Raw genomic sequence first — 12,907 nt, forward strand, 5'->3', positions numbered from 1 at the left:
CGAGATCTTCCACCCTTACTGACTAGAAAACTCATAGATCATTCGGATTGCTTTCCATTGTGTTCTTCGTTCGAGCCACAAGATTCCCTTCCACTTTGCATCTCAATGCCATATATTTTCTCTTCTATCTCTCTCTCTTTCTTCCTTATCCTTATGTCTCTCTCTCTCTCTCTCTCTCTCTCTCTTTCTCTGTCTCTCTGTCTCACTGTCTGAATCTACTTCTATCTATCATCCTTTTACTCGCGCTTGTGTACTTTCATCGAATTATCTTATGTTCGAATAGAACCACAGAGGATTTGCAGACTTACGAGAACAAGTTTGAGTTATCGATAGAATGCAATCGATCGGGCATTGGTCGATGATAATAATTCGTGATTAGACATTCCGCCCTAATTGCTCCATCTAAATTAATAATTCAATTGATAATAATACATCGTCGTGTAGAGCGCACGTGCGCGATGCCATACCATCCATCCCTTGATTAACGATCGGACATTCGACACAGCGATATCTACGTTCGCTCTAGGTCATCGTTCGTTCGTCATCGGATTCGCGAGTACTTGTACGAATCCATCTAATATTAATTCTCGCGATTGAAAACGAAGTGACACGTGTGTTGACATAACTATGCAGTGTGAGTCATGGTGTCTCATTTGTTTTTTCCTTTTTTTTTATTTTCCTTCTTCCTTTCTCTTTTTTTTCCATTTCATTTATTTATTTATTCATTTTTTTTTCTTTTTTAATTGCTAAGTAATAACGAAACGTCACAACGATCTCTAAAAAGTGACGAATGTATAAGCTTATCAGTGACATCTGTTATCATTTTTTAAATCAAACATACTTACTTACTTAAATTCCGAATTCTTTTTATCTTTTTCTTTTTTATACTCTATATAGGAGATACTCAACGAAATTAAGTAAACTTTAGATTCTCTCGTTTATTAATTCTTCGAAGTATTTCAACGTTGCCTTTCAGTTTTATTTGTTAAACATTTATAAATACGTTATTTAACTTTGAAGTTATAAATTTATATAGATATCTGTATTTTTTAAATTTCGTTTCTCTTTCTTTTTCTTTCCCACGAACTTAATCGTTAATTCAAAATTCAAAGCTTACTGTTCGTTAAGTGTAAGTTACATTATAAGTTTCACTTTATATAATTTTTTTTTACAGTTCTTCTTTCAGTTTTTCTATTTATTAAAATTTTTTTTCTTCCATAAACAAAAAAAAAAGTGCTAAATATGAATTGTATATTATTATAAGTTTCGCATTGTACATATATTTGAGACATGATTTATAATCATTTTTTCAAATTCTCTTACTATTAACTACTACATACACGTATACAATTATTTATTAAACCATTTTTTGTCCATAAGTACAAAAATCATAAATCATTTGTTTTTAAAGAAAAAAAAAAAAAAAAAAAGAGAAAGAAAAAACACGATAACGAAGAATCACAAGGAATGCACGAAACATTAGGTCGATACAATTAATTTTGCTTTCATCATCCACGTTATATTTTCGTTCATCATTTTCGCCCTTTCTCTCTTCCTCTCTCTCTTTTTTTTTTGCGACTAACGTTTATATGTTAGCTACGTGTCAAGCATTACGCCATCTATAAACCTGCAGAGCCCTGAGCCGGGAACGAGATAGGTTGAGCCGCACCGTAAATCTAGCGAATGCTCTAAATTAAGCCGCGTCTCGTCGACTGAAAAGAGAGTCGACCGTTCTCCGGACTTATAAAAAACGGCGAAGAGAAGCGTTTTCGCTCACTGATTTCCTTGTTTCTCCTTCCTTCTTCATTCTCTCTTTCTCTCTCTCTCTTTCTCTCTCTCTCTCTCTCTCTCTCTCTTTCTCTCTCTCTTTCTCTCTCTCTCTCTCTCTCTCTCTCTCTCTCTCTTTCTCTCTCTCTCTTTTTCTCTCTCTCTCTCTCTCTCTCTCTCTCTCTCTCTTTCGGATTAGTTGGCTGATACGAGACCGAGAAAATGGGTTTGTTAAATCGACCGCTACTCATTATCTCGATAACGTCGTCAGTTCTTATCGTGAGAAAAATATTTCGCAGGATGAAATATGTTTTAAACGAATTTTTATATATTATAATCGTTAAAGGAAAACAATGAAAGATATAGTCAATGTAAATAAATATATTTCGTTGGTAAGATAGTTGTTAAAGTGAAGTATATTGTTAATTTGAAAAGGTAGATTTATCTTTTTTGCATACCTTTGAACCATACGGAATTATAATTTTCATTGTGTTATATATCTATACGATAAATATATTTATATATCTTCATTCAGAATTATAGTTTTTCTGGTAGGGTGTTCTACTTTTTTCTTTCCTTTTTTTTTTTTTTTATTATTTTATTCTTATCAAGTATATAATTATACGACGGCAAAGAAAAGAGATTTTTAATTAATTTAATTTAAGAATAATATTTTTTTTTTAATGTAACTCAATTATATATATATATATATATCATAATATAATTAAGTCATATTTCAAAAGATCTATTATTCAAAAAATACACGGAAAAAAGAATCAGATAGGAGTGATGAATCAAGGAAAAGTTTTCCATTGCAGGAGCCAACCCTTATTCAACGAAAGTTCACAAAATGTCTTCTTAGTCGTTGTTTGATAAAAGAACGAAAATCCTTTTAGTTCGTGGTAGTAGTAGGGTGATTGATAGGACGAAAGTGGAATAGTGATGACACGAGAGAGAGAGAGAGAATATGAGAAAGAAAGTGTGATAGAGAGGGGGAGAAAGTGAGAGAGAAACGAATAAAAGAATCAACGACGCGTTACGTCGTACGAGAACGTGCTTTCGATCGTTGATAAAAATTTGATTCGTTGTCTATCGAACACTCGTTACCTAGAATGTAATATCGATATTTCTCGATACGTCATACATGGTGTCTGGACCGTTACGGAAGGATGGAATTTATTTTTCACTTTTTATTTGCAGTCTGAGAGACGATTCGTTGTTATTTATAATCGATATTGTTATCCGCTTTAAGCTGGACTGTCTTTCTCCCCTTCTCTTTCTCTCTCTCTTTCTCTCTCTCTCTTTCTCTCTTTCTCTCTCTTACTTTCTCTCTTTCTTTCTGATTTCCTTTTTATTCTCTTTTTCACATACTTGCTTTCTTCTATTATTTTATTTTATTTTATTTTTTACTTTATTTTATTTCATTTTATTTCCTTGTTTTCTTTAGAAATGTACAAACATTATGTATTAAGGAATTATATATATATATATATATTTATGTGTGTGTGTATGTGTGTGTTCTCATAGGCGATAGATGATTGCTTGTACGGTTGTATCGGAGAAGGAAATATCAACGGCGATATTATTAGTTTGGGTCGAAAATCGGCAGGAAATATCGATACTCGAATTCCGGATGCATGCTAGTTGGTGGCAAATTTCCGAGTAAACACGCTGCCCGCCGAATTCACTTTCATTTCACGGACGATCGGCGACATATCGATCGGCGAAGTGCTACCCATTACGAGCTATCGACTCTCAAAGGAGTAACGTTAATCCTCTAGTCTGTGGTAGGTCTGTTTGGACCTATCAGATCGATCTTTGGTCTTTCTAAATGAACCACCACGATTATTACCTTCGTACCTATAATGTCGATCATTGATTTTAATTACTATTTAACACTGAATTATTATTTAACGTTGATTGTAATGTATATTTAATTTTACGCCATCTACATTAAATTTCGATTTTCTTTTTGTTCGTTACAATATTAATTCGCGTTGTTATGTCAATCGAACTCGATATAAATCGTTAGAAAAAATTGTGATAGTATAAAACCAATGAAATTTTAATCGAGTGTTAATTGTCCGAACGTAAAATATTTCATTTAACTTTTGTATAATCGTATATCGATGAAAATTTAATTTTTTTATTTTTCTCTATTATTTTTAATTAAATAATATTGATTTATTCTTGATTAATTTTACAATATACAATTCGATCAAAAGATGACATTTTCTTTTTATTTCACATGCGTACGAATTAGATTGTTCCTCTTTAAGGTCAATGCTGGCTAAAGTTCATTATTGTTTGAACTCGAGATAAATAAAGAATCTCTTCTGATTTAACGTTTACATAGTATCAATAAGTTTTTCTCAGATCTATTATTGTGTACTAGAATTAGTACTCGATGGATCGAACTGTTTGGCATTATTGTTTTTCGTGCTTGAGAGTTGCATGTTGACAAGCTCGTATAGAAACGAAGGGTACAATCGTGGGGGCCATTTGATCCGGATTGATGGATGTTCTCGTCCGTCAGCTCATTATTGCTTTCCATTATATCCACTTTCTCTGACCACAGTCAAAACCATCGGTCGACAAAATCGTCGATCAATCGTTGGTCATTCTGTTACACGACGATTTATTTCTATTCCTAAATTTAATTAAAAATATATTAGATTTCAAATCGAAAATACAATGTTTATATACTAATTAATATATAATAATTAATTCATATAATATATTTATTATATTATAATATAGTAACTAATTGATATAAGAATTAATTTATATGATATATTGTACTATAATACATAGTAATATAATTACATATCGTTCTATATTATTGTTTTTTTTTGACTGTATATTGTTGAGTTGAATTTCTCATTGATCATGAGTAAAGAAATTAGTAGAGATAGTAGTGCGAAAGGATCATAGAATCACGTCGTTTTTAAATCATAAAAACTTGCGTTCTTTTTTGTCGACATTTATCTTCGAGGAAACTTTTAACGAGAACTTTACCTTGCTTTTAACTCGTAACTTACGCAAAATGTAATAAAAAGTAATCTCATTCTTATTATCTGATAATAAGTTCATAAAGAGAGAACAGATCGTTCCTCTTTTAATTATAATTTCAGATATTTCAGGATTTATTATTTTTTGATTTCTTTTTTTTTCTTTTTATTATTTTTCCTTTTTTCCTTTTTTTATAAAAACAGACAAACAAGTCTTAATAAGCTTTATTTGATTTTTTTTTTGTAATTTTAAATCACGAATAAAAAATAAGTAGATATATCTATTATCTATTTATACAAAGCTAGAATGTAGATCTTTTTTATGTTTTTTATCAATTGAAATCTGTATTTATAATATGGATAGTATCGGTGGATTATCACATCAATTTAGAAAGAAATAAAATCGACCTACATTTTACAGTCTGTTATCTGTATGTCGTCCTAGATCCTTTTCCCCCGTACCTTATTCATACTTGAATACAGTTTAATCTTTCATTTTGAACATATTCATCTAAAGACGACTTTAGACTTGAAACAGCTTCATATTTAAGCCGAATCTCGAGAAGGAATCGCCACGGTCTTTGATGCCTTTCGTGAAGGTTAAAAAGAAACGCTTATCCTATTCAAGCATTTTGAACATGTGTACAATGGGACGTGATTGGCCGAGCTCGAAGAAAAGTCAGTATTCGGATATTCTTATACGTCGGGTTCAATATTCAAAGAAAGAAAGAGAGAGAGAGAGATATATGGATAGTGACCAAATATTTATATGGATTTATCGAAATAATTTGCACGGATTTATAGAAATGCTATTATTAATTTTTTACAGTTTAATCTACTTACTGATTAATGAGTTGTCGTTCGATTAACAAGGATTTCGAATTCATACTAATCCGTTAAAACAGTTTATTCCGCCTAATTCTCCATCTGTTACCGGCGGACAGTTCTATTACAACGAATTTCTCTATGCATTACGCTTCGTCGCATGCGATGTTGTACTCGTTAAATTAATCCACTATGCGTTTACAACTTGTGCCAATTTCGAGCTTCATTTTCTTGAAATAATAGGTACTATAATCTTAACATAGAGATGATTTATTATCGCTTTCCCGTATTTTCATTCTTGTCGACAGGCAAGATTTCTGTTTTTTGTCCTTCGAACGAATGAAAATGAAATTAAGAGGATTTGAGTCTATGTTTGTTAAAGATATTCTGTATTTAGCAGTAATTCACACGTAAAATATATGCAAGAAAGAGAAAGAGAGAAAGAAAAAGGGAGAAAAAGAGAGAGAGAGATAGGGAAAATTAGTCGGGGATGAAGGAGGTTGATAATGACCGCCAGGGTCGTCTTATCTATGGACAGTCAACCCGACAGTAGCTCGATAAGAGAACCCTTGGGGCTTTTCAAGTTGGCCTAGCCATCTTGGCTAAGCGCCATTTTTCATTTTCTAATACAGAAAAATAGTCTATCAGCTCGTAGGGTGTGATAAAATGGAAAGGAAGAGTGAGATCATCGTAGCGAAGCGATAAAAAGTACTTCGTTGAGATTCTTTCATCTATTTTTCTTGATTTTTTTTACGATAACGATGATGATGACGAAGTAACAAGAAGTAGAAGTAGTAACAACCTCGTTCAACTTCATTCTTTGTGTTTGCTTTATTTTCTATTTTCTTCGAAAGTTTTGATGTATGAATTTGCAGCTAATGCTCGTATAACTCAGGCGCTTTATTAACAAGTTATTCGTATAGCACGGTCTGAAAATTGCTGGAATTAGTTTTAAAAAATTGTTTTGATAGAATATATTAAATCAGGATATTATTATGAGGAATATGACAGTGAAGATAAGAATTAGTAAATTTTGTAATTACTTTTTTGTATTTAAAAAAAAAAAAAAAAAAAAAAAAACTGTTTATTATACAGTATTAAAATTTTATCATACAATAATTTTTATCACATTGTATATTTTCTTTTTTGAGATATTGAAAAAATTTTATTTACTAAAATTATAATATGGCAATTATAATTAATTATTTATTAATTTATATGATCTTATAAATCAATGTTTTTTTCCAAAAAAATCATAATGTTTTTGATTGCATTGATCGATGTAGCTTCATATTCTTTATAAAAGAATATTAACTCATTTATATCAAAAGATTATTAGTTTAACCGGATATATTAATTTAAATATTAATTAAGGACAGGATAAGCACAAAATAAGTGCAAGATAAGCTCAAAGAATACTTCGCGTATTTGTTTCAACTCTTTACGAATTTTATCTTCAAAGACGTTCCCGTGCAAATGGAAAACATGAATATTAATAATGTAAAAAAAATTGTACAAATTTCTTCGGTAAAAAAAAAGTAATTTCTTAATTAATTATTTATTAATTTATGTAATTTTATAAATCAGTCGTAATCTAAATTTTTTCCTTAATGCAAAATAATATGAATACACTTCGTAAGGATTTTCTTTATGATAATTGTTAATAACAAATTGTTAATTTATTATTAAAAATATGGTACAAAAATAGAGAAAATCCTTTCTTTTAAAATGATATTTAATTCTAATGTTTATAACTTTTAGTTTAAGAGATATTCCTGTGTAAATGGTAGCCGTTTATGTTGACCCACTAACCTATATAATTTCATTCAAATTGGTTTGATGATATATTGACCTATATAAATTCTGAGAATTTACGTGGATCTACTACAGTACTACTACTATTATAACGAACAGCTCTACTGCATGAATTATGAATGAAAATCTTTTGAAAGTGATATCTTCGGAATGAAAAATTGTAGAAACTTGAAATAGACATCGTTTTTATGTGTAATTTATTCCTTATTTATTTCAATATTGTAATAATATCAATATAATAAAATCGATTTTGTTGATAAGTTTTATAATGTAATATTTTCTTTTCTTTCTCAAAAAGGCACATAACTATAATAAAACCATTAAAATTTTTATTACAGTTACGAAAAATTTTATTTTGTTCATTTAAGATAAAGAATAAACGATTTGTTAATAATCGTCAATGTACGAAATTGAAAGATAAAAAATTTTTCGTAGTAAGGACATAACTGTGAAATATCTGTTAAATTAATAATTTCTTAATATACATGGGTTAATATTATTGTATAAAGAATGTCAAGTTGCATTTAGTATGCAATCAAAATGCAATTAAAAACATATGATTCCATTTAAAAAAAACTCAGTTAATTTTCGCGTGTTCTTTAAGTGTCGACTTGTATAAAAATGATCTATGATATTATGACTATCATATTATCTATCATATTATGACTGTGTATCGTACTGTACAACTTTTGTAAATAATATTTCTTTTGTAAACGATATCTCTAAAAAGAATTCAAGATGATCAAAATTATAGTTCTACTAAATATATCATTTTATTATATTATATATTTTATTTATTATTATTATTATTATTATTATTATTATTATTTTGAATTGAAATATTATGAAAATAGTAGAACAAATTTTTTATTTATGTTAGATTACTTTTAATGCAACGAATTTTTTCGACTATTCAGATCTAAAAGACATGGATCGTTTTTCTTATTTTTTTCTAATGAAATGTCAAATCTTGTAATATTATATATACGTATATATGTTATATATATATATATATATATATATATATATATATATATATGTACATATATATATTTCTTTTTGATATTCAAAAAATATTTTTCTGTCGTCACAGATTTTTATGTCATAACAAAATTCTCTGTATTAGACAAATTCATTGAATTTATTCGTAATCAATGTAGAAATGAATAAACGAGAAGTGTTCTTTGTTTTTATGTTTTCTTTTTCTCATATTTCGAAAAAAATAAAAAGAACAAAAAAATTGAAAAAAGAAGATGACAAGAACGTTAACTCGTAACTCATAAAAACGATTTGAAGTAACAGGTAGGTATCTACGTACAAATTGTAAGAAAGCTTCGAAATTGTCCTTAGTACTATGAATATAAAAGTACTACTTAGATTCGGTCATACAGTCATACAATTGTATTATAGTTTTTATAATCGTATAGCCGTGTTTGTATGTGTATCGTGTTTATGTGCAGGTGTACTATATCGTTTACTTCTATTGATAAAGGCAGCAGGTAGGTCAGCAACGAAGCGATAAAAGTTTCTCGAGAGGTTCTTCTCTCTCACTCTCCTTTTCAGTGACACAACGATGCCATTCAAGTCCTCTTTTATAGGCAGTTACGCTCTTCTCTACGAATGGTAAATGACTTCCTCGTTCGATTATCCTAACTCTCGCTTCTTATGGTCCAATCATGATATCAACCATCAAACGATCGTATATCGAAAGATAGAGCGAAGAAATAGTGATTAAATTTGTGATAATCTTTATAAGGAAATATTATACGATATATATATTTACTTTAGAATACATTTCGATATATACATATTTATTTTAAAATTATTCGATATACATATTTACTTTAGAATACATTTACGATATATTTATTTTATTATTTTTATCTTTGATATAATTCATTTCGTTTATATTCTATAGTTTTGTTTCTATATTCTTTTTTTATTGAATTTATTTCTAATTATTTGTGTTCTGTTAAAGTTTTTTCTCTTAAAAAATTTATTTCCCTTTGTTTCCGTTGAAAGTTTGTTTTATTATAATTATTATTTTTTCTTTTTTTTTTATTTCGAATTACTCTATTTTGTAGTTTTTCCAAAAGTAAGGGTTATATTTCTTTCGTTGATTACAGAAATGTATACTTATCTACGGTCGCTGGATTAAAAAAAAAAAATATTATAAAGAAGTTAATGTTATCGTGTTCGAACGTTACGACCAATAAATTCTAGACTTTCATTGTAGACAAGGAAGAATCATGATTTCAGGATCAAAAGCATAAAAGTCCTTTATTATTGATCCGTCGACTAAAACTTCATAATCCATCACGTTTTCCTCGTTGCTTCTTCTTCTTCTTCTTCTTCTTCGAGTCTCCCTTGATTTATAACGGTCCAAGCTAAAGGTCGTTTCGTGATAATCGTCAAGAAATATGAAAAACGTTGAGATTTATAGAGAAGGACCATACAGAAATTCCGTGGGCAATCTATACGTAAGGTTTTTTCGTAGAGAGGAAAAATTTTCTTACTAAATCAGATTTTTCTTGCGAATTCTCCTCCCCCCTCTCTTTCTCTTTCTTTCTCTTTCTCTCTCTCGATCGTTTTCCCAACATTTTTTTTCCTATTACAATGCATCCGTTTGTTCTATAGACGAGCAAACGATCTATCTCTCTCTCTCTCTCTTTCTCTCTTTCTCTCTCTCTCTCTCTCTTTCTCTCTTTCTCTCTTTCTCTCTCTTTTTCTCTTTCTCTCTCTTTCTCTCTCTCACTCTGGCTCTCATACTGGTACTCGTAAAGCTCTATTTGCTGGCATTCCTTACCGACGTAGCAAAGCTCTCCTAGTCATAACAGGAAATACGTAAAGCGTTCCAATTCGCTTTGCTGTATACTTTCGTGCGTCGTTTTATGGCTTCGTATGCGTGCCTTTTCTTGGATTATATGTCATACTACATATATATATAAACATATAGACAGATGAGAATATGTTCGATGATGGCGTTTATTAAGTTTTTAATTTTGAATTTGTATGTGTATATATGTACTTATATGTACTTATATATATATATATATAAGTACATATATATATATATATAAGTACATATATATATATATATTTATAAGTACATATATATATATATATAAGTACATATATATATATATATAAGTACATATATATATATAAGTACATATATATATATATATATATAAGTACATATATATATATATATAGACAGAGGAGAGCGTGTTCAATGATCGGGTTTGTTAAGTTTTCAATTTCGAATTTGTGTGTATATATATATATACTTATATATACATACACATATATAGACAAAGAAGAATGTATTCGATAATCGCGTTTGTTAAATTTTTAATTTCGAGTTTGCACGAGTTTTTCTTCTCTTTCTCTCATTCCTTCTCTTTCTCTCTTTATTTAACTATCTATCTGTCTATCTATGCATCGATCAACAGATAGCGAATTCACGAAACTCGTTGAGGCCCACTTGTAAGGGCAATGCGTGAGAACGATCTCACGGTTCGCTTGAAACTTTTGTCGAATAACCGGTTACGGCTTTTAGGTGTCTGATAAAGTAACCATAAAGTACGATTACACCAGACCGATTCTATTTTCAACGGACTACAGAAATGCGTTAGTTAGTCTTTGTGAAACATTTCCAATGCCGTTTGTTAGTGTACACCAAAGATATTTTATGAAGATTTCAATTGAGAATATCTATTGATTTTGACGAAGTTGATTGATACTTATATTAAACATACGATTAAGATAACATTATTTATTCGATTTAGGATTATTACTTATAATATTAGATATTTTAGAATATTAGGAATAGAAAAACCGATGAGTAAGTAGGTCTCAGGATATCTAAAACAATTTTTTCCTTTTGGAAAATGTCATGTTATTGAATAGTCTTAGTTCTTAAAAAGTTTTCGGAATCTCAGAAGGAAATAAAGGGGAAACAGAAAAAGAAAGAGAAAGAGAGAGAGATAGAAAGAGAGATAGAGAGAGAGATAGAGAGAGAGAGAGAGAGAGAAAGAGAGAAAGAAAGATAGAGATAGAGAAAGAGACAAAGAGAGAGAGAGAGAGAGAGAGAGAGAGAGAGAGAGAGAGAGAAAGAATAAAAAAGAGAATAAGGTTTTATGGGATAATGATAAACTGATAACAATGAAGAAGAAGGGTAAAAACGAGATCATAACGAATTGGTTTGTTTGTTCGATACAGGGGTGGACAAGGCGTACGATGCTTAGGGATGCTTGGACGAACGACGGTGGGAAAGGCTGGTGGCGATGTTGGTCCAGGTTGGGCGGATTGCTGGCGATGGCGACAGCCATTTCCTGTCTCGTTGTCTCGTTTCCGGGCGCCTCGGCCAATCCGGAAGCGAAGCGTCTTTACGATGACCTGCTGTCGAACTACAACCGCCTCATCCGCCCCGTTGGCAACAACAGCGATCGCCTCACTGTCAAAATGGGACTACGCCTCTCCCAGCTCATCGACGTTGTGAGTAGATCCCACTTAACCCATTATCTGTCCGCATGAATAGCCTTTAGTCTCTATCCATCTCTCTCTCTCTCTCTCTCTCTCTCTCTCTCTCTCTGTCTCTATCTCTCTCTCTCTCTGCCTGTCTCTGTCTCTGCCTCTGTCTCTTTATCCATCTCTCTCTCTCTCTCTCTCTCTCTGCCTGTCTCTGTCTCTTTATCCATCTCTCTCTCTCTCTCTCTCTCTCTCTCTCCCTCTCTCTCCCTTTCTCTCTCTTTCTCTTTATACCTTTAGGAATGTCGATAAGATATATGAACCCAAATGGCCATTCATTGTCCTATTGATTCGTGTATCTTCCAATGTTCTTCCCATAAAGGAATATTTTTTCTTTCTTGTCCTTTTTCTTTTCCTTCTTCTTTTATTTTCTGTATTTATTGAGAAAAGAAAGAATTAATATATTGAAATTAATATAACTTTCCACACTATATATTGTAATCGGTTCACGCAAGAACGTCGATCTTTCAAGCTATCACCCATTGTTTCGCTGTCTGCTACCTGTCGATCTTATCAACGTTTAGCGAACCGATCGATTTTACGAACGAAAGCTGAGCAAGTACGACGGTGATATTGTACGTGGTTAACTCTTAATGAATCATGTTTGCCCCGACATGTTTTTTACAAAAGATATATATGTAGAATTTGTCGAATTTTAAGAATATATTAGAGAAAGAGAGAGAGAGAGAAAAAGAGAGAAAGAAAGAGAGAGAGAGTGAGAGAGAGAGATGGAGAAAAAGTTTTTTAATTTATCGACATGTCGTTTGATCATGTTTTAATTAATAACTGGAAAAGAAAAAAAATGGTTATAAATTCATGTCGAAATATTTCAAGAATCGTTTGATATGATATTTCAGTTATGTTTCATGGGAACGAAATTCAACTAATCAACGGTACGTAGATATATATTCGCGGAATTTATATTGCATAGACACGGTTAATATGAAATAATTATA

The 12,907-nt window shown here is 30.6% G+C and overlaps 1 protein-coding gene across 1 annotated transcript in view; it reads left to right on the forward strand.

The window, feature by feature from the left end:
• The window catches only part of nAChRalpha1 (nicotinic acetylcholine receptor alpha1), a 121,662-nt gene that overhangs the window by 39,658 nt on the left and 69,097 nt on the right, over positions 1-12,907 (forward strand). Inside the window, exon 2 of the mRNA XM_035884353.2 lies at positions 11,643-11,918. Coding sequence (XP_035740246.1) covers positions 11,661-11,918 — 258 coding nt within the window. The 5' untranslated portion in view covers positions 11,643-11,660. The remainder of the gene's footprint in view (positions 1-11,642; positions 11,919-12,907) is intronic.

This window comes from Vespa mandarinia, chromosome 12 (assembly GCF_050613455.1).
Source record: "Vespa mandarinia isolate Hongniang chromosome 12, ASM5061345v1, whole genome shotgun sequence".
Taxonomy (NCBI): Eukaryota; Metazoa; Arthropoda; class Insecta; order Hymenoptera; family Vespidae; genus Vespa; species Vespa mandarinia.